At 43.4% G+C, this 21,973-nt stretch overlaps 1 protein-coding gene and 2 non-coding genes across 6 annotated transcripts; 1 reads left to right on the top strand and 2 right to left on the bottom strand.

Moving 5' to 3' along the window:
* Positions 1 to 4,896: 4,896 nt before the first annotated feature.
* LOC111719272 lies at positions 4,897 to 5,037 on the bottom strand. The gene has a single exon (XR_002769476.1). It is a non-coding gene; the product is annotated as a U4 spliceosomal RNA (small nuclear RNA).
* Positions 5,038 to 5,330: 293 nt separating this feature from the next.
* SIRT4 (sirtuin 4) lies at positions 5,331 to 20,942 on the top strand. Of its 4 annotated transcripts, none has more exons than XM_031948715.1 (5): positions 5,331 to 5,546; positions 16,089 to 16,568; positions 17,308 to 17,602; positions 17,776 to 17,986; positions 20,469 to 20,942. In XM_031948715.1, the coding sequence occupies exons 2-4, from the start codon at positions 16,090 to 16,092 to the stop codon at positions 17,926 to 17,928; spliced, it is 927 nt and encodes a 308-aa protein (XP_031804575.1). In that variant the 5' UTR covers positions 5,331 to 5,546; position 16,089; the 3' UTR covers positions 17,929 to 17,986; positions 20,469 to 20,942. The 4 variants fall into 4 exon arrangements, with proteins under 4 accessions (XP_031804575.1, XP_023352853.1, XP_031804576.1 ...); XM_031948716.1 differs by lacking the exon at positions 5,331 to 5,546 and adding an exon at positions 8,758 to 9,170 and having other exon boundaries at positions 17,308 to 17,584; XM_031948714.1 differs by lacking the exon at positions 5,331 to 5,546 and adding an exon at positions 8,759 to 9,170.
* On the bottom strand, positions 6,140 to 6,280 carry LOC111719273. The gene has a single exon (XR_002769477.1). It is a non-coding gene; the product is annotated as a U4 spliceosomal RNA (small nuclear RNA).
* Positions 20,943 to 21,973: the final 1,031 nt, after the last annotated feature.

The following is a 21,973-nucleotide window of genomic DNA, read 5'->3' on the forward strand; positions in this document are numbered from 1 at the left end:
CAGAGATTCCTACATGACTAAAAAAAAATGGGAACAACTAACTAGAGGTGATCATTGGTCACACTCTTGGTGGTCTCTTAAAAGGCTGAGATTGGTCAGCGGGAGGGAGGCTGTGTCCTCCTGGACCCAGAAGAGGGAGGCAACTGCTCTGGGGGCCCTAAGTCCAAATCCCAGGGTGAGCTGGGAGGGAAGGGGAGACCAGCTTATGGCCCCAAGTCCCAGGGTGGGCTGGGAGGGAAGGGGGACTAGCTCAGGTGCTGGCAGGAAGGTGATCTCCAAGGTGAGTCCAGCTCTAATCCCTTCCCTCTGGGCTCCTCCTCGTCTCTCCTGCCTCCCTTTAGGCACAGAGCAGCTTGCCCTCTGTTTCCCCTTCAAATGTGAGCTCCTGCAGGGCAGGGATTCTCACTCGTGCTTCTGTCTGCCCACTTGGTCCCTGAACCGTGTTTAATAGATCATGTTGCCTGACTTCCCTGGGAGGGGGCTCTGCCCCAAGGTGTCCCTCAAGCCCACAGGAGAGAAAGGAGGCCAGAAAACTCAGGGCTGTGGCCTGGAGAAAGCCTTAGCAGCATCTTACCCTCTGGCAGGGACTTAACCCTGCCTCCCCTGGATCCTGGCCCCAGCCCCAGGAGGTCCCCCTTACACTGCATCTCCCAGTCTGGTTGTACCTGTGAGGGACGGGGACAATGAGGGGGAGACGGAAGGCAAGGGGGATCCTGGGAAGCAGATCTTGGGCTGAGCCAGGACTCTGTCCTGAGTCTCTGAGCTCACAAGGAAGGACCTTCATTCGTCCCCCTCCTGGATCTCTGCTGAGCAGACCCTTTTCCTCCCGGGGCCTCCATCTGGAACGACCTCCTCGGCTCCTTGCTCAGCTGGGGACCAAAACTCCATCAGAAGCCGACGCTCGGGAATTAAAAGTTAAAAGTCCCATTATGCTGTTTACTAACTTTAGCAACAAAATTGCCTTTCTCTGCCTTGATGTCTTTATCTGTAAAATGCTGGGTTGGACAAGACGATTTTTAATGTTCATTCCAACGACCCAATCCGTGAATTTCAACACCTTTTTTTTATATAGCTTTTTATCTACAAGTTATATGCATGGGTGATTTTTCAGCACTGACCCTTGCAAAACCTTCTGTTCCAACTTTTCCCCTCCTCCCTCCCCCCATCCCCCAGATGGCAGGAAGTCCTATATATGTTAAAATATATTCAACACCTTTCTTACACCCTCCCTCTCAATCCACTCACACTTATCCTCCCGGGTCCCTCTGGACCATGTCAAGTGATTCATGGGAATGGTGAGGGAGCAAACTCAGCTCGAGTGCTATCTATATCTAATCACAGGGTCATCTTCCCCCAGCTGCCCACCAGGCAAAAGCTGGCTCTACAGGGAACTCTTAGTACCTGCCTTGCCTCACGTGCCGTTCCCCTCCCTGCCCCCACCCTCTTCTCTAGTTCTAGCTGGAATATTCAAAGCAACATGGCTGTCACTACTAGAAAATGCCCTCTGCCTCCATCCTCACACCCTGCAGCTCCCTACACATAAGTTCCACCGCTCTCCGTGGGGGCTTCTCTTTCTTCAAAATATAGGCCTTTTGCAGCCCTCTTTGTAGTGGCCAGAGACTGGAAACTGAGTGGATGCCCATCAGTGGGAGAATGGCTGAATAAATTGTGGTGTATGAATATTATGGAATATTATTGTTCGGTAAGAAATGACCAACAGGAGGATTTCAGAAAGGCCTGGAGAGACTTACATGAACTGATGCTGAGTGAAACGAGCAGGGCCAGGAGATCATTATATACTTCAACAACAATACTATATAAAGGATGTGGCCATCCTCAGCAATGAGATCAACCAAATCAGTTCCAATAGAGAAGTAATGAACTGAACCAGCTACGCCCAGAGAAAGCACTCTGGGAGATGACTAAGAACCACTACATAGAATTCCCAATCCTTCTATTTTTGTTCCCCTGCATTTTTGATTTCCTTCACAGGCTAATTGTACACTATTTCAGAGTCTGATTCTTCTTGTGCAGCAAAATAATTGGATGGATGAGTACACATGTCCATATATTTTCCATATCCATATCCCTACATATATTGTATTTGTACTTTAACATACTTAACATATATTGGTCATCCTGCCATTTAGGGGAGGGGGTGCGGGGTGGGGAGAAGGGGAAAAAAAATGAAACCAAATTGTCAATGCTAAAAAAATCACCCATGCATATGTTTTGTAAATAAAAAGTTATAATTAAATTATTTATTTGTTTATTATCAATATTTATTTGTATATTTATTAGATAAATATTCTTAAATTATATTTAAAATATAATTAAATATCTATAAGCCTTTTGAAAAGGGCAGGGATGATCTCACTTCTGTGTTTACCCCTGCCACTTAGCACACAGTAGAAATACTTTTCTTCTTTTCTGTATTCTGTTTTCTTTTTTTTTCTTTTTCTTTTCTTTTATTTAATAGCCTTTTATTTACAGGTTATATGCATGTGTAAGTGTATTCTGTTTTCTTATACATGCTTTTCTTCTTCTTTTATAATTGAATCTTTCCATTTCTCCACAAATGCCTCTAAAAACAATTTCACATTTTTTTCCCCCCCAAATTCTCTCCCTTCCTCCCCTCTCTCTCCCCTTCACTAAGGCAAACAATTTGACATAAGTTACACAAAAATATGTTCTTAAAAACTCGATCCTTCATTCAGTTCTTCAATCTGTCCTTTCCCAAACCGTCAGAACCATGGTCCCAAAGCAGAGCTCTGACCGTTCGTGCCCCGCTGCGGCAGCCCCTTGGGTGGCTGCCGTGCCAAGGCCTCCACAACCTGAGCCTAACCTTCCCGCCCGCTTCCCGGCGCGCCGGACCGGTCCGCTGCCTCTTCCCCATGCTCCACATTCCTCCCGCTTTGCCCAGGGCGGCCCCGGGCTTGGAATGTGCTCCCTTTTGTTTCTCCTGCCTTTGGAAACTCCAGACTCCCAGCCTCAGCCCCGTCTCCCTGAGCTCCAGTCTGGCCTCCGGCCCTCATCGGCCTGTGTGACCTTGAATAAGTCGGTGCCTTGTCGGCCTCAGCCTCCTGGTCCGGGAAAGGCAATGGCCAAGGCCGTGGCGGAGTCCCACGGACCGCACGGCAGGATCCCGAGGCATTGGGGGGCGGGGCAGGGGAAGCTGCTTTTACTTCTCTGTCACATTGTAACTCCCTCCACCCCCGCCCCGGCTAAGAGGGCAAAGACTGTTCATCCCCAACACCTGCCACAAGGCGTGATCGATAGATAGATAGTTACGTGCTTAACAAATACCGAACTCTGCTCAACAGAATAACCGTAAATACATCGGAGCCAAGGTGCAGTGTCACCGATTCTGGACACAGGTGAAGGATCTGTGTGGCTCCCCGGCTGTGCATCAGAGCATCTGAGGGAGCCGCGGGGCAGCCTGTGCCGACACAGGTGTTGCGGGCCGGGAAGGAGATAAATTGGAGCAGAGGGAAGAGGAGGGAGGTCAGAGAACGACCACCGCCTCTCAGTCTCCTTGCACCACCCTCTCCCAGAGGAGAGCCACTCTGGCAGGGGCTCCCGCGTATTCCGACAATGGCCAGTGTGAGGATTTGTTTTGCTTCGTCATAGGTTTCTTCGTTTTGGTTTGTGAGGGGGTGGGTGGTGTGAGTGCCTTTCCTAGGTCACACAGCTGGTGTTAAGTGTCTGAGGATGAATTTGAACTCGGGTCCTCCTAACTCCAGGGCCAGAGCTCGAAGCTTTTGCCTTTCCTCTTGTTTTAAAAGAGGGAATGGGGGGAAAAAATTCGTTCGTTAAAAAATTAAAAAAAAAAAGGGGGGGGGGCGGCGTGTGGATTTATGGATCCTGTCATCAGCAGTGAGATGTCGCTGCTCCGAGCTGTTCCAAAGGCGCTGCCTTGAGTCGAAACGAAGCCAGATTGACGACAGGGTAGGGATCCAGGCTCTGCCTCTGCGCCTCTCACCCCCCATCCCCGGAAAGCATCCTCTGGTTTGGAGTCCCCAGCTCCGGCTCCTCGGGAGGCGCCCCCGACCCCTCAGGTGCGTCTCCCCGCCTCCCGTTTTCCCGGTAAGGATCTCGGACGTGCCAGTTAGCATCGCTTCTCCACAAGGAATCTCGGGTCAGGAACTGGCTCTTTTATGTCTTTGTGACTGGGAGTAAAGGTGCTAAATAAGCTCGGACAGATGCAAGGACTCTGCCCCTCCCGTTCTCACTCATTCACGGGGCTCCGCATCCCCTGACAGGCCGTGGGGGCCGCGGAGAGGAACGAGGGCTCCGAGCATCCTCCAGGACGGCATCGCACGGATGACTCCACGGGCCGGGGCGCCTGGTCAGCTTCCTCTGTGAAACAGAAGGGATCGGACGGAACGGGTTCCGGCCGGGCCAAGTTCGAGGCGGGAAGGAGGCGGCAAATCGAGTCTCCTTTCCTCCCCGGTGAGCGGACTCCGATGTTTGCCTCTGGCCTGCGCCGAGAAACTCCCGATCTGAGACGAAGCGCAAGGTCTCAGACGCCGCTGGCTGCAGCTCCTCGGCTCAGAGCCGCGGTTTGGCCCAAACCGCTCAGGGAAGCAGCCTCGGAAGCGTTACCTGAACCAGGTAAAAACGGCCTTGAACACGAGACTTTGACTTGAGAGCAGGATCCTTTTACAACTTACAGCCGTTACTGCGGTCGCCGGAAGGTGGCGCCCACTGCCCCGCACGAAAAACAGAAAAAAAAAATCTCCACGCGGAAGACCTGGTTTTTAGGCAAATGCACGTCCCGCTAGCTCTACCTCAAAGTACAAACGGTAGTTCAGGACCAACTTGAAATAAAGGAAATATCAGACTTTAAGTAAATGATTAAGCTTTTTTTCTTTCTTTGTTACGAGAAAAACTCAGTCTCCGTAGAGACTGTCAAAAATTGCCAATGCCGACTATATTTCAAGTCGTCATGGCGGGGTATTGGGAAAAGTTTTCAATTAGCAATAATCGCGCCTCGGATAAACCTCATTGGCTACGATACTGCCACTGCGCAAAGCTAACGAGAGTCGGGCTGGGCTCCAGTCCCCCATGGCTGGTGACCCTCTTTACAGAGAGGGTAAGAAGCGGACTGATATCGAGTGAATCCTGCTGGTTCTTTTTTTGGGGTCCCGCCGGACCTTAGGACTACAGATTCGGGAACTTTCTGGTCACTTGCATACGGGCGTCTGAAAAATAGAATCTCGGGAAAAACCGAGCAAACGGGCGCCGAGGATTCTGGGGATTCCTATGCAAATGAGGGTGACGCTACAGAGCAGCCCGCGCTGCTTGAGTTTAGGTTTACTTAACGCGTGCTGGGAGTTGAGCGTTGAGTTGGCCGTAGGGCAGGAAGTTGGGTGAGCAGTGGTTAGCGGGCTGAAGGAGGACGGTTAGGGGTGATTGGAGAGGAGGAGGAGGAGGGACCATGAACTGCCATGAGTTAGCTGGATTCAGAGGGGTCGAGAGGATGTTGGAAAGGGTGCTGGTTGCAGAGAGCGGAGAGCGGAGGTGGGGAACGGCTGACACCCTGGGTAAGAACCCTCCTTCCTTGTCAGTTACTCCCGCTTCCTTCCGCCCTCCTGAAATAGTCACTTTCAAGTAGCCCCAGCAATCGAAGCCTTTCCTCCATTCAACCTCACGCGCCCCCGACCATGGAAGAGAAGCGAAGCGGCTTTTTTCCTTCCCACCCTCCCCCAACGGGCCGGAGCTTGGTGGGACGCTCCGAACTTAGGGTTGCGGAAAAAGACATTCACACCATCGCAGAATTTAAGACTCGGGAAGGACGTGACGAGTTTATTTAAACTAAGGATCTTAGCGGACTAATAGAGATGAGAAAGCTCAGCTTCTCCCATTCAATCAGGAACCTTGGCAGGTCAGCAAACTCCGGAAACCCTATTTTCAGCACGGTGGTTTTCCTTAAATCTCCCTTGTCCGGGACTAACGTTAAGATCAGAGATACTTTTTGCTCATTTTCCCTTGTAATTATAGAGTTTATAAATCACGGTTGACACAGTTGCAAACTAAAATAAACCAAGTCTTCTAAGCTACTTAAAATGTTGCAAAACCTTATTAAGAATCACTTGATAAAACACAGAAAACCTTTTTTTTAAACGGGAAGATTCAGTCTCCGTAGAGACTGTCAAAAATTGCCAATGCCGACTATATTTCAAGTCGTCATGGCGGGGTATTGGGAAAAGTTTTCAATTAGCAATAATCGCGCCTCGGTTAAACCTCATTGGCTACGATACTGCCACTGCGCAAAGCTAACTTGACGTCCCTCGAACCCATCGCCCACTAAAAAGTCGATAGCTGTACAATGTAGGCTGATTTTATTCTTTGGGACATGCACCCCCAGATAAATTATTTTATCCCAAAATACCCCCATGGGCCATCGATTTCGCCGAAAGCTGGAGACTATGATGATGTTTGCCTTTATTTTTAGGACTTTTTAAACCCTATGGCAGTGAAGCAAAGCCTTATGGGGGAGGCAGCATGCTAATCAAGTTTACCGAGTGAAGGCACTCGGGGAAATGGGCCCATTGGAGGGTTGGAGGGAAGAGGCTATTGGCTGCCTTTGAAGAGAAAGCCATGGGAGGGAGCTTTTGATCGATCGTGCAGTTGGGTCTATTGGAGTTTGCTCGCTTTTTTGGGGGGTCCCTATTCCAGAGTTGGAGGGAACCCTCTGAGAGGTCACGGAATTCAGCCTCTCTATTTACGGAAGAGGCCCAGGGAGGTTTAGGGGACCCAGCGAGAAGGCATAAGAGCTGGGGTTTGAACCCAGATTTGCTGACCAAGTCTTTCCATTGTACCGCTACTCCACATCCTTAAGGACAATCAAGCGGTGATCTAGAAGTTTTAGTACAATTTTGGCCCTTAAGAACTTAAAACCGTCCTTAAATTTTTGAATGCCTTTGCAAGATAAATTTTTAGTAATTTTTGGTTTTGTAAGCAGTAGTAAAATGTGGTAAACGGAGAGCTGATCCTTAATCATGGGGCTCTGAGAATAGTTCTTAACTGCTCTGAACCTCAGTTTTTTCATCTACAAGATAAGGATAATGTGTATTATTTGTATATTTATCCCTTGGGGCTTTTTGAGACTGGAAAGGGATATTTGTTTAGATGATTTTGAAAACCTTAAGACACCTTCCTTCGCTTCATTTCAACAATCTGTAAATAGGGACAATAATAATATTTAATTTAGGTGGTTAGTATGAGGAAAGCAGCTTACGAACCTTAAAGAAACAATATAACAGTGTGAAATAGAAACAATAACTTTGGTTCATATTTCCCAGGGTTTTGAGGCTCTGGCCTTAGTTTCCTCCTTTGTAAAATGGGAATGCTAGCACCAGCTGAACAACCTACTTTGTACGGTTATGAGGATTGAAAGAACAACCCGGAGAGGTCAGGGCTATATTATTACCTTCATTTTACAGAGGAGGAAACTGAGACAGGCAACAGTTAATGATTTGCCCAGGGGTAGGCAGCTAATAATTAGTGCAGATTTGAACTCTGGACTAACTGACTGTAGATCCAATGCTGCACCCACCATTCCACATCTGGCGTGCTCCGATTGCTAGACTTATCCTAAAGAACAATACTTCCTGATCCAACCATTTTGGAGAGCAGTTTGGAACTATGCCCAAAGGACTAGTAAACCATGTATACCCTTTGATCCAGCTGTGTCTTTACTGGGTCTGTATCCCAAAAAGTCATTTTAAAAATAAAGGGAAAAGTTCAGAGTCTGATTCTTTTTGTACAGCAAAATAATGTTTTGGTCATGTATACTTATTGTGTATCTAAGTTATATTTTAATATATTTAACATCTACTGGTCATCCTGCCATTTAGGGGAGGGGGTGGGGGGGTAAGAGGTGAAAAATTGGAACAAGAGGTTTGGCAATTGTTAATGCTGTAAAGTTACCCATGTATATATCCTGTAAATAAAAGGTTATTAAATTTAAAAAAAAAAATAAAGGGAAAAGGCCCACGTGTGCAAAAATGTTTGGAGCAGCCCTTTTTGTAGCAGTAAGGAACTGGAAACCGAGTGGCTGCCCATCAGTTGGAGAATGACTGACTGAATAAGTGATGGTATATGGATATTATGGAATATTATTGTTCTGTAAGAAAAGATTGGTAGAATGATTTCAGAAAAACCTAGAGAGAGTTCTTAGATGAACTGATGCTAAGTGAAGTGAGCAGAAACAAGACAACATTGTACACAGGAACAAGAAAATCATGTGATGATCAATTCTGATGGAATTGGCCTGAATCACCTCTTTGTTGAAAAGAGCCAATTCCAATATTCTTGTGATGGAGAGAGTCATCTGCTTCCAGAGAGAGGGGCTGTAGGGACTGAGTGTGAATCACAACATAATATTTTCCTCTCGTTGTTGTTGTTTGCTTGTTTTTTCTTATTTTTTCCTTTTTGATCTGATTTTACTTTGTGCAGCATGATAATTATGGAAATATGTATAGAAGAATTGTCCTATTTACCATATATTGATTACTTGCTGTCTAAGGGAGGGGGTGGGGAGAAGGGAGGGAGAAAATTTGGAACACAGGTTTGCAAGGATGAATGCTGAGAACTAGCTTTGTATATTGAAAATAAAAAGCTATTATTAAAAAATAGTCTTCCACATGTAATATATAAATGTAACATAATGTAGTGTAATGTAACATATAATACGATATAATCCCGTATAATTTAATACAATATGATACAATATAATTCGTTTCAACATAATTCAGCATAAGATAAATGATATAATGTAGTCTAAATAATATAACAATAATTCAGTACACCATAATACAATGTGATAGGATACAAAACAATGCCATATCGATCCTATCTTATCGTATAATAAAATATAATGTGCACTACCAAGGACTGTGCAGAAATTTCTCTGTGACCCACGAGGGTGGCCCTCAAGCAGGGGACAGCCATGACCCCCAAGGAGTACCCAGGCTCTGCCCCAACAACCCAAACCCAAACACTAGCAGCATTACGGTAGCGGAGAGGCGGGACGCGGTGGCCCACTGGCTTCTGGGAAGTGTAGTTTTCCCGTCTCCTGTCACTCTCAGCTCCCAGGAGGAAGTGAGCAGCCCGCTCTTCCGAGTGTCCCGTCCCGGGAGCCCGTGATCTCCCGACAGTGAAAGGTGAGTAGGACTCTTGCTTTGGGAGGGGCAGGTGCCGCAGCGCCCTCCGAAGGTGCTGGTTTCTCCGAAGCCGGGGAAGCCGGGGCGCTGGGCCGGGGGCGGAGGGAGCCGACCAGCTAGATCTTGGGGTGCCGGGAAGTTGGGGGCTCTGCCCCCGGAGCTGTTGGGACCCGGAGCGCGGCTCCAGCAATGGGCGTGTGAGGCCGAGCCCTGCCGGCAGAAGCGCCCGCCCCCGCCGCCCGGTCCTCTCCGTGTGTGGCCGGGGACTGCCCTCTTACCTCTTTTTACCCCTTGCCTTCCGCATGGAACCCGCTTCAGCTTATTAGCTGACCTACATAGGGTTCGTAGGATCCTGCTTTCAGAATCGCCTCTTCCATTTTATGGATGATGAACTGGCAGCTTGAAGCACGTGAGAGGTGCAAGGTCAGAGAAACACGAGGTGGACAGAGCCTGGATTCAGACGGAGAACCACGGACTCCAAGTTCTGCGCTCGTTTTGTTTTTGTTTTTTCATTTTGAAATATTTTATTTTTTTCTCGATTTCGTGTAAAAACACTTTTTTTTGAGGTCCAGATTATTTCCTTCCTTTTGCTCTCTCCCCCACTCAATGAGGAGGCAGCAGTTTGGAATAGGTTCTATCCCTACGCACTCATGCGAAACATTTTTCCATATTAATTATGTCGTGGGAAAAAAAAGATGTAAAAATGTGCTTTGCTCTGCATTCAGACTCCATAGTTCTTTCCCTGCGTGTGGATAGCAGCTTTCGTTCTTTAAAATTGTCTTGGATCATTTATTGCTGAGAAAGAGCTAAGTCATTCACGGTCATCACGCAGTGTTGCTGTTATTGTGTACAATTTTCTGGTTCTGCTCATTTCACTTGCATCAATTCACAGAGAAGTCTTCCCAGGTTTTTTGGGAGCATCTGATCATCATTACAATATAATAGTATATAATATAACACATCATTACATACCATAGTGCTCTGTCGGAATCATTGACCATCACTTGGTCAGTTGTTCTCCAACTGATGGGCATCCCCGCAATTTCCAATTCTTTGCCCCACAAAAAAGGAGATGCTATAAATATTTTGTGCATATACATTGCTTCCCACCACCCCCAGTTTTTTTTTTTTTCAAGGAAAAAAAATACTATTACTCCATATATTTTGGAGGTAGCAATGTTGAAATCAGGGATGATCTTAATGAGATCCTGGGTAGCTTGGTGGGGTTAGCAGAGAAAAGCCTGAAGCATTTATAGGATTATAATATTCCCCGAGGTCTGCAGGGAAGAGTACTGATGGGAAATTTTCAGCCTTTTGTTCTTAAATAAGTGTTTTGTTTTAGTGGACTGTTCAATCGCAAATCTCACTTGGGGGTCTCTAGAAACCCCATTTTTTTCTTATCCAATCAGAAAGCCAAGTTATGATATCAGTCCCCTCCTCCCAGGTTATATTACCCCTCTAAAAGATTTCCTCTACATGAGCTAAGTATGATCTGGGCTAATTCATTTTTAGGATTAGCCCGCTCTAGGGTATTGTCACTTCATGGCACCTTTCTCCTTGTTATAGCTAACTCTTTTAGGGTGCTAAATCTCTTTTAGTATTAGCCTATCAGTCGATGGTATATTATTCTTCCCCTGACAACACTCTTTTGGAGTTAGTCTGCTAAACTTCTCTGTGGATTTAGCCCTTTGATCAATGGGGTTCTCCCACCTCATAGCATCTTCCTTTTAATGGATGGCATTTTGGTTTCCACATTTATGAAAATCAAATTGGATAAATGAAACTTAAATTAGAAAACGGAAGCCCACAAGGACATCAAAGAATAATCAAGGGTGGAAGTTATTTTCTCCCCAAAGAATGTAAGTTCCTTGGGAGCAGGGACTGGCTAGGTAATGAAGGGTGGAGATTCAAGTCATATAATTTCTGTAACATTCAATTAATGGGGAATCGAGAAAACGCTGCCTTTGGAGTTTCAAAAATGTATCTACTCACTTAGGCACCCATTCTTGCAAGAATGTAAAATCCTTCCTGCATTCATCAGAGTCAGTGGAGTTCTTAGTAAGATATTGTGTTTCTTACAACTATATTTTAATATAATAATTGGTTTCCTTTGTAATTCTGTATATCTTATTCTATGCATTTAAAACATGCTTTGACTCCCCATGTATAACCTATATGGAATTGTTTGCTTTCTCAATGAAATGGGGTGGGGAAGGAGCAAGGAAAAGAAGCTGGAACACAAAGGTTTTTGTTGTTGTTTTTTTGCTGAGGCAATTGGGGTTAAATGAATTGCCCAGGGTCACACAGCTAGAAAGTGTTTTAAGTGTCTGAGATCAGATTTGAACTCCTAACTTCAGAGGTGGTGCTCTATCCACTGAGCCACCTAACTGCCCCTGAAACAAAGTTACCCATACATATAACCTGTAAATAAAAGGCTATTAAATTGGTTTCTCCGTTGGTCAGTAATAACAAACTTATTACTATTATTAGACAATGTAAGTCATAGAATTCAATAATGGGGTATAACTAACTCTGCCTCTAAAGCATAGGAGACCACTTAAGACCACTCCTCCTTCAGTTCTACCTCTAAGCCATAAAATAAGCGTATCAGTGATATGAAGCACCTGATCTTTCTAAATTTTTCCTATAAATTTATTTTCTTGCTCTTGGTTCTTCCCTAAATTCTTGTGGGACTTAGCCTGCTTCAATTGGCGTTACAATTATAGTAAACTTTGCTCATTGACTTGGGGGGGGGGGGGATTGTTTTTACGTGTAATTGGGGGGAATAAAATAATGCAGGAAAAAAAAATTATCCTTGAGGTAGCCATAGATTTCACTAGTTTTCCAAAGGAGTCCAGGACACACAACTTTTAAGAACCCCTGGCTTAACAGATAACAAGGTGTCCCAAAAATCTCAGTGCAGTGTTGAGCTTTTAAAGCTTAAGACTGCATTAAGACTTTAAGGATACTCTATATATCTCTACACATCTTTACATTGTTACATATTATATATATTCTAAAATTACTACAACATAAATATTGAATATATATAATATGTATTAGATCAAGTAATCAATCAGCCAACAAGCATTTATTAAGCCCCTATTGTGTGCCAGGGACACAAAGAAAGGCAAAAGACACTCGGTGCTGTCAAGAAGCTCACTGTCTAATCAGAGAGACATCATGCAGATGAAATTATGTTCCAGATAAAATGGATCTCATCAGCAGAGGGATGGTTTTCTTAATCTCAGCTCCAGTGACAGAATCCTATTTGTCCTGCATTTAAAAGGAGTAGGTAGCTATAAAATAATGAAAAGCAAATTGTTCTTGATGAGATGAGCCAAATCCTTTTAAAAAAGTTGCCCCTCCCCCCTTTTTAAATAGCTTTTTATTTACAAGCTATATGCAATATATATATAATATATGCCAAACCTTTTGTTCCAATTTTTCCCCTCCTTCCCCCCACCCCCTCCCATAGATGGCAGGATGACCAATACATGTTAAATATGTTAAAGTATAAATTAAATACAAAATAAGTATACACGTCAAAATCATTATTTTGCTGTACAAAAAGAATCAGACTCTGAAATAGTGTACAATTAGCCTGTGAAAGAAATCAAAAAAATGCAAGCGAAAGTTGCCCCTCTTAAAAAAAAGATTCAGAACAAAAGGAATTGTCCACCCTCCTCCTTCCCCCTTTCAGGCCTAGTATATGATAGAAAGCTGCACATGTGAGAAGTGCCCAACCTCAGATCTAGTGATAAGAAAGAACAGAAATTCTTTAAACAGGTGCTGTCAGTCTCCTTTTTGTCCTTATGTTTTGCCTTCTTGTCCCCAGTGCTTAGAGCTTAGCTTATGTGCATAGGCACATAATAAATGTTTATCGAGTCATTGATTTCTCCAGAATATTTTCAGCTTTTAAACTGTAAAGGATTTGTCTAGGATGAACGGGATCTTGGGCACTGAGGCTTGCAATAGTCAGACTCCAAATAACTGAAATTCATGTCTGTTCGCTAGGATACCCCTTCAAAGTTGTGAAACACTGAGGAAACTACCAATACTTAAAAAAATAATAATCTTATTTTCTTTTAGCATCTAAATTTCCTGCATCCCTTTCTTACCCTTATAACAAACAATAAAAAATAAAAAACAAAAGAAAAACTGCAAAATTAACATAAGGAAATTCATTTTTTAATATAAAAATTTGTATTTTTTGCAGTCTTTCTTACATTAACTAAATCAGTGGTTCTAAACTTTTGTTTTCAGTATCTTTATCCTATTAAAAATTATTGAGGATCTCTCCAAAGCGTTTTTGTTTATCTGGATTATATTTATAGACATTTACCATATTGGAAATAAAAACTATTTTTGAATTTGTAGACCCTCTACAATGGTTTCAGAGATCCCCAGGATTCTCTAGACCATACTTTGAGAACCATTGAACTAAATATTCCTCTGTATCCCTTCCTTTCTTTTTCTCTAAGAGTCATCTCTTATAATAGAGAATTCTTTAAAAAGTGGAGGAAAAAGAAGGAAAAAAGCAGCAAAGACTGATTACTGTAGAGAAATTTCAGTTTGTTTTTTAAAATAAATTTTCACTGCTACTTTATGTTTTTCCACTTCCTTTATTTCTGTTTTTCTGCCTTCCCTTTCTTCCCTGTCCTTCCCCTCCTTAGTGTGTGCTTGTTAAATCTCAACTATAATCCTTCTGGTGAGATGGAGAACTACCAGGTCTTCCCATTTGTTCTGACACTCCTGCACTGTCTTCTGACCTCCTCATGGTCTTCACGACCCTTGAATCTTGGCATGGAAGCTTCCCCTCATTCCTCATTAATTACCTTGAGGATTTTCTCCTAGAGGACTTCCTTTTATGTACTCTCTCTCCTTAATAAGACAGTAAGCTCCTTGAGGGTAGGGCTTTAGCAGAGTATTTGGTGAACAGTAAGCACTCAATACTTTTTTGTTCATCCAACCATTCATCATATGTCATTTTAGCCAAAATTTATAACTCGTGTCAATTTTAGTCAATAGGTAAGTTTTTCCCACGGATCCCCTTTGTGTGGACTTGGTAGGCATCTTGATTCCATTAGTAAAATGTCTGTGAATCTCCAAGGAGGGTGATTTTTTTCTGGGAAGTTTTCCCCTTCCGGTCTTGAGATAGCTCAAGACTCAAAGAAGTTTCTTCCTAATTGGGCTACTTTGACCCTTCCTTACCTCTACTCACTCTCACAACTTAAATTTGTGGGTTTATTTTGGACCTTGTAACCCTTATTTACTTCTGTTTTTTGTTCTTAGGAGCTTTAGTTAGGAGTGACCTTAATCTAACCCTCTCAATTTATAGAGGAAATGGAGGCTTCAGAAGCTCCATGACTGTTCCAAGGTCCCACAGGTAACAAGAAGCAGAGCTGGTATCTGAATGTCAGCTAACAGAAAGACCTAGTAGTTTTATTACATGAGGAATTAGAAAGGCATGCATGCTGGCTCCTAAGAGGGCCAATGATGAAGGCAAGGCCTTGGGTAGTTAAAGGTTACATCCGGATCTTGACAAGGGCAATCCCCCTTCCAAATGGGAAAGGGAGTAGAAGGGGAGGGGACTGTGGCAGGTCCTGTCTCCATACTCAGTGGTTTTTCAATTATATCAGAAGTTCCCAATCTGGAGACACATGTCATCCTCCAGGGGCATGAGAAGCTCATCAAGGGAGTATGAACCAGTTATGAATGTTAATTAATGCCCATTTTGTGATATGTATAGATATCGTAAACGAGAATTTATTACCTTTCATACTGATTAAAGCTTACGAATAACATTTATAATGTGCCTACTATGCTTTACATGCTTTACAAATATCATCTCATTTGATCCCCACAACAACCCTGAGAAGGTGGGTGCTATGATACAGTTGAAGAAATTGAGGCACAGTGACTTGTCACTGAGCCAGCAAACTTCTGAGGCTGTATTTGAATTCCAAGCACACCCTTCTAGCCCCTGAATTGCCTCAATGCCTCAGGTTATAGGAAGGTCTACTGAAATCCAAGGGGCATGACTGAGCACCTTTCCATGCAGTCATTTTCTGTGACAGGATTTCACTTTTGACACAAGAAGGTGATTGGTTTGAGTTGTCTACTGCTTTTCTTTCCATCATACGTTCAATTTCCCCCATACATCTTGACAAATGTTTTATGAATGAGATAGGTCCACTGAGAACAGAAAACAGTTTCATTTTTCTTTCTTTAAAAATTTAGTTATTTACTTATATATTTTTCTTTAGATCACCTAATTTTCCAATGTATCCCTCTCCCAATACGGAAATAATAGATTAAAAAAAAGAGAGAAAAAAAAATTCAGCAAAACTAACCAATACAATCAACTAATAGAAGATACAGCATTTCCATACCCATAGTCCCTTACCTCAGCCAAGAACATTGGAGGCTGAATTCTCATTTTTCTTATTTAGGGACAAATTTGGTCATAGTAATTACGCAGCTTTTGCTTCAAGTTTTTTCTTTTTGTCCTTTCTAATGATATTTTTGTAGTTTCTGTCTATATTGTTTCATTTTTCTTTCAAGCAAAATCAACATGTTTTGGCTTTTCCTTACGTTTCTATTTTTTCCTTCCTTTTCCCTTCCATTATAAGTTCTTTTGCCTCTTTTTTGTATCTCCAGTGCTTATTAGCACTTGCCTGGCACTTATTACATATTTATTCATTGATATATTTGTTAAATTCATTATTATTTTACTTACATTTTTTTTTTTTTTTTTTGTTTCATTCTTTGTCTCCATATGACCAAGTGATTGATTTCGATACCTCATCCAATAGCCTCGGGCACATTTTTACCCTCCCGCACCTACCCGCTTCTGGAGGCTTTTGTCCAATCGTTTCTATTTGGGACTGTTTTCTGTATTCTTCCTTTCCCTAGAATGAGAATGAGCCCTCTGTGTAGTTTCACCCGTCGCCTCCCGCACCCCCGGGGCTCCCACACAGCAGTGAGCACCTTCATACCACCGTGTCCTCCCCTGGACCCGGAGAAAGTCAAGGAGCTGCAGCGCTTCATCTTGCTTTCCAAAAGGCTCCTGGTAATGACGGGAGCTGGAGTCTCCACCGAGTCAGGCATCCCCGACTACAGGTCCGAAAAAGTGGGGCTCTATGCCCGGACAGACCGGCGCCCCATCCAACACGTGGACTTTGTCCGAAGTGCTAAAATCCGCCAGCGCTACTGGGCCAGAAATTTCGTCGGGTGGCCTCAGTTCTCGTCTCATCAGCCTAACGCGGCACATCTGACTCTGAGCAGCTGGGAGAGACTCGGGAAGCTCTACTGGCTTGTGACCCAAAATGTGGATGCTCTGCACACCAAGGCGGGGAGTCGGCGCCTGACGGAGCTCCATGGCTGCATGCACAGGTGAGCCTCGGTGTGGGTGCGGGACCTTCTCGCCACATCGTTAGAGAGCTGCCTAGAGCTTTTGCTGGGGGATTTAAGAGGGCCAGAGAGCCAGACTGTATCAGTGAAGGAACGTGCACTCAGAGCTCACTGACTCTGGACACATCTGCTTCCTGTGGTTCTCATTCTCTCCAATTCACTTTTATGCTGTTCTCAAGCCTTGATTCCCAGTCCCTTTGTGCTGTCATTGTTTATCCATTTCCAAACGCCAGCCCCGGTGTAACCCCGACATCCATGTTCTCTGCTCCTACCCTGAGGACAGAGCCTGGACTAAAGAACCTTGGGCACAGGCCACTCGTTCAGGACATTTGGCACTGAAAAGGGGAGACATGGAATGGTAGCCAGATGGGGCATATAGGAAAGTGACATTCCCCCCCCCAAAAAAAAAAAAAAAAAAACAAATTGGAAACTGTTGAGATGGGAATGACTGGGAGAGAAAACGGTGATTGTGGAGATGCTGAAAATGTATAACTAGACTGAGGTCAAAGGGACTGCTGAGTGGGGAGAGCCTCCGTCAGGGTCACATTGCTACAGTGTTTCTCTTCCGGGGCTGCTTTTACCCCAACCTCCACAGGGTTCTTCTCTTAAGAGACTGTCTCCTGGCTCAATGTGGGGCATTTCTTCCAGAACCACATTTCAACCTAGTTGGTGAACGTCCTAAAGGGGTATCCCAAGTTTCCTTTTCCTGTCTCACACGTAGGGTTCTTTGTTTGCATTGTGGAGTGCAGACTCCCCGGCAGGCCCTGCAGGACCGATTTGAAGCCCTGAACGCCACTTGGGAAGCCAAGGCCCACGGCGTGGCCCCCGACGGCGACGTCTTCCTGACCGAAGACCAGGTACGAAGCTTCCAAGTTCCATCCTGCGCCAAGTGTGGTGGTCCTCTGAAACCGGATGTTGTTTTCTTTGGGGACACGGTGAATCATGATAAGGTGGACTTCGTGCACATGCGTGTGAAGGAAGCCGACGCTATTCTGGTGGTAGGATCTTCCTTGCAGGTACCTTGTGTCTCCCCCTGGTTTGGTCAAAGGGGGATCTGTCTGTCCACTGGAGGGGAGAGCTCACAGGGGTTTGGCTGAAAGGTAAATTGATCTGGTTTGTCTATTTTTCTGAAGCTAGCTGGATGATGTCATTGTCAGCTGTCCCCTCTGCACCTTTTTTTCTCACGAAGGTGTACTCTGGCTACAAGTTCATTCTCGCAGCCCATGAGGAGAAACTCCCCATTGCAATACTGAACATCGGGCCCACGAGGTCAGACCAGTTCGCCTGCCTGAAGCTGGATTTCCGATGCGCAGAGCTCCTGCCTTTAATCACCCCTCAGTGATTGGGGCTCAAGGCTCCTAAAACCAAAGGAGGACTTTGCTGGACCTGAGCTGCTAAAGGTAAAACCTTTTATAGGGACTGGATCAAGGACTTTAGCTCTATAAGTTAAGTGGAGTAATAATCACAGAATGAGATAGTGCAGTGTAGTAGACTGAGATTGGACTTAGGTTCATATAGTTGAGATCCTGGCAGCAAAGAGTGTACCAGGCCTGGAGTCAGGAAAATGTGAATTCAAATCCAGCCTCGGAAACTTCCTACCTGGGAGACCCTGGGCAAGTCATTTTACCCTGTTTGCCACAGTTTCTTCATATTTAAAATAAGCTAGAGAAGGAAATGGCAAACCAGTCCTGTATCTCTGCCAAGAAAACCCAAATAGGGTCATAAAGAGCTGGATACAAGTGAACAAAAAAATAACAGGCAAGATCCACAGCCTTTCTAGGTTTCTGGTCACTCGGGATCTAGGGTCAGTGAAAAGTGGTGTCTGAGCTCAGCAATGGACCGCATCAGGTTTCTCCTCTCTCAAGTTTTCTTATTTAAGAGGTTATACTTTGAAGTGCCTTGTTCTGTGATCTATTATCTATTATCCTGTGACATTTTAAATTTTTTTTGTTTTCCCAATATATTTTTATTTCATTAAATATCTCTTAAGTACATGTAAAATATTTAAATGTTTCAAAATTTTTAATTTTAAATTCTCTCCCTTCCCTCCCCCCTCCTTGAGAAGGTGAGCACTTTGATACAGTGAAGTTGTGCAGAATATATTTCCATATCAGGCATGTTTCAAAGGAAAGCAAAACAAACAAGAAAAATAAAGTAAAAAAAGTATGCTTCAATCTGCATTCAGACTCCCTCAGGTCTTTTTCTGAAGGTGGAGAGTATTTTTCAGAAGTCCTTTGAAACTGTCTTGGATCATTGTATTGGTCAGAGTAGCTAGGTCATTCACAGTTGACCTTCATTACAATGTTGCTGTTACTGTGTACACTGTTTTGCTGATTCTGCTCATTTTACTTTACATCAGTTTATGTGATTCTTCTAAGGTTTTTCTGAAATTATCCTGCTCATCATTTCTTTTCACACAATAGTGTTCCCTACCATTATCCATTGCCCACTTTATAGGCATTTCAATTTACAATTCTTTGTCATCACACATACACACAAAGCTGCTATATGTTTGTTTTTTTTTCCCCAAATCTCTAATAGATACAGAACTAGTAGGTCAAAGGGTAGGCACATTTTTATAATCCTTTGGGCAGAGTTTCAAGCTACTCCCCAGAATGGATGCATTTACAACTTTACCAACAATGCATTAGTGTTCCAATTTTCCCACATCTTCTTCAACATTTATCATTTTCCTTTTCTGCCATAGTAGCCAATCTCATAGGTGTAAATGGTGCCTCAGAATTGTTTTAATTTGTATTTCTCTAATTAGTAGTGAATTAAAATATTTTTTTCATATGACTATAGACAGCTTTGATTTCTTTTTCTGACTGCCTGTTCATATCCTTTGACTATTTACCATTTGAGAAGTGACTTGTCTTCTTACAGTTTGATTCAGTTCTCTATGTATTTGAGAATCAAATCAGAGAAACTTGCTTTAAATTGCTTCCCCCAGTTTCCTGCTTTCCTTCTAATCTTGGCAGCATTGATTTTGTTGTGCACAATTTTTTAAATTTAAGGTAATCAAAATTATCCATTTTGCTATCTCTTGTTTGGTCATAAATGCTTCTCTTATCCATACATTTGACAGGCAAATTATTCCATGCTCCCCTAATTTTCACCTTTATGTCTAAATTAAGTATCCATTTTTGATATGCAGTATAATATGTACTTATACCATATAAGATATTGGTCTAAACCCAGTTTCTGCCAAACTGCTTTCCAGTTTCCTCAGCAATTTTTATCAAAAAGTGATTTCTTAACCCAAAGTTTAGGTCTAGGGTTTATTAAACACTAGATGATGTAGTCATTTATTACAGTGTCTTGTATACCTATTGTATTTCACTTATTCCCAATTCCTTTTCTTAGCCAATACAATGATTACCAATTTGTGATACAGTGTGAGATCTGGGAGTGTTAGGCCTCATGATATTTATCTCTTAAGTGAGAGATAGGCTGCAATCTACAAAAGTGAAGGGTGTTTCCCCTTTTGGGAATTTCCAGGGATGAGGAAATGACAGAATCCTTTGAATATTCCCATGTTGTCAGAGAAACAATTCTAGATTCTCCTAAACTCTTTTTTTTTATTATTATTATAATAACTTTTTATTGACAGACTCCTAAACTTTTAAGGCACGTTTCACTTTTTAAATCTAATAGAGGTTTTTTCCACCACATATACTAGATTTTTCAGGCCATGGTAGATAAAAGACTATTTAATCTAGGTAGTGTGCATATCTGTATTTGCATCTGAGTTAACATACTCTGAGGTTAGCAATAACAGGGTAATTATTCAGTGGCTTCCAAGGACCCTTCTGAATTTAAATTTGTGACCCTGTGATGCTATTCACAGATCCCAGCTCCTCCTGTTTCTTCTCTTTTCAGAATACTTACAAGATATTCTTCCCACCCTACTCTTACTGTCCAGACCTACCTCAAAATGGCAGATGCTGTTTCTCAGCCAGTAGAGGGCACACATGACCAGAGTCATCCATTCCAGCATCTGGCTTCCCACCCCGGGGCTCGTGTCCAATTGTATGGCCGTGTTTCCTGCCAGTGACTTGGAAATTGCACATTGTTTGGAGAACGGGCACCAGAGAAACATCTCTGTTCCAGCAGCAACTTTATTTAAGGTGGACAACGCTGGTTTCAAGCAGCACCTCCTTCTCAGAGCTGACCTGCTCATTCTGGGTTGGTGACGGTCCTAGTACAGAAGCCAGAGAGAGCCCCAAATCCATGGGGATTTGGGAGTGTTCTTGCTGCCCTTTGAGGAAAGGGGAGGATGAAACACTAATTTAGTTTTATTAAAGTTATTTTTAACAGTCCTATTTCTATCAATTAATAAACATTTTTAAAATATCTTTAAGAAAATAAATGAATATATTTCCTATGGGCAGGGCAAGTAGTGATTTAGATGAATTTTTATTAAACAAGGAATCATGGGAGACTTCTTTTCTTCAGCACACCAGGTGCAGGGTGTGTGTGTGACACACATACACGCATGGAATTGTATTCTATTTCAGTCGTTAACAACAGAAGGAGAGTTTGTGGTGGGAATCTCCAGAGATTTCTCTTTGGTCTCAGAGACCAGGGCCAGCCACCTGCCTGCCTTAAAGCCCAAATTGTAGGAGAAACGGTGAAATTCCACTTGTGCATGAACTTTCATTGTTTTGAACTTGTTCTGTTACAGAGAATCAGTAGGTACAGCTCAGGCTTTCTAAACAATCTAATCAGCAAAGGAAAAAGAATGAGAGAATCACAGCTCTCTAAATGGAAGTCCTCTGTCTGAAATTAGGGCAGGCAATATGAGCTCACTGGACACATAACCTGGGGAACAAACAGGCCTTTACTGAGATCCCCAGATTTTTGGAAATATACTGAACTTTGTCACGTGAACAAATGATAACTCTCCTAGCACCCCATGTGAAGGGCGCTTGTTGGCAAACCCCGGTGCAGCCAGGTTGAAGCTGGGGAAGGTAAAGGAACGTTGAACCTGGAATGATTATGCAATGAGTCCATGTGAGCAAAATAATTAGAATCTGGTACTCCCGAGTCCCTCCACTGTTCTTGGTCCAGAGAAAATAAAACTGTTTTCTTTCTACTTTGTTATCTGCAGAATATTATTTTTAAAAAAAAATCCAGTTTAGATTTCTGATATTTAGAAGAAAGAGCCAGTAATTTAAAACTGGCCAACAGGGATCAACCTTGGGTTGCTAAAAGGTGAATCTAATGCAGGGCTGCCCAGAAAATAGAACTGCCAGGGAGATCAGGCGGGTACAACATTTTGAGGGCTGGCCCTCTGTGTCATAAAATGTGGAGCCCGAGAACTAAAGGTATATTGGCTTTGTTGGATGTCTCATCCTGAAACATTTTCATTTTCATCCTGAAAT

This window comes from Sarcophilus harrisii, chromosome 1, assembly GCF_902635505.1.
Source record: "Sarcophilus harrisii chromosome 1, mSarHar1.11, whole genome shotgun sequence".
NCBI lineage: Eukaryota > Metazoa > Chordata > Mammalia > Dasyuromorphia > Dasyuridae > Sarcophilus > Sarcophilus harrisii.

Bases quoted from the DNA above. Each gene is read 5' to 3' on its own strand.
- SIRT4 (XM_031948715.1), top strand. From the start codon at position 16,090: ATGAGAATGAGCCCTCTGTGTAGTTTCACCCGTCGCCTCCCGCACCCC. The intron at 16,569-17,307 runs GTGAGCCTCGGT...TCTCACACGTAG, and splicing joins CTCCATGGCTGCATGCACAG to GGTTCTTTGTTTGCATTGTG. The intron at 17,603-17,775 runs GTACCTTGTGTC...TTTCTCACGAAG, and splicing joins TGGTAGGATCTTCCTTGCAG to GTGTACTCTGGCTACAAGTT.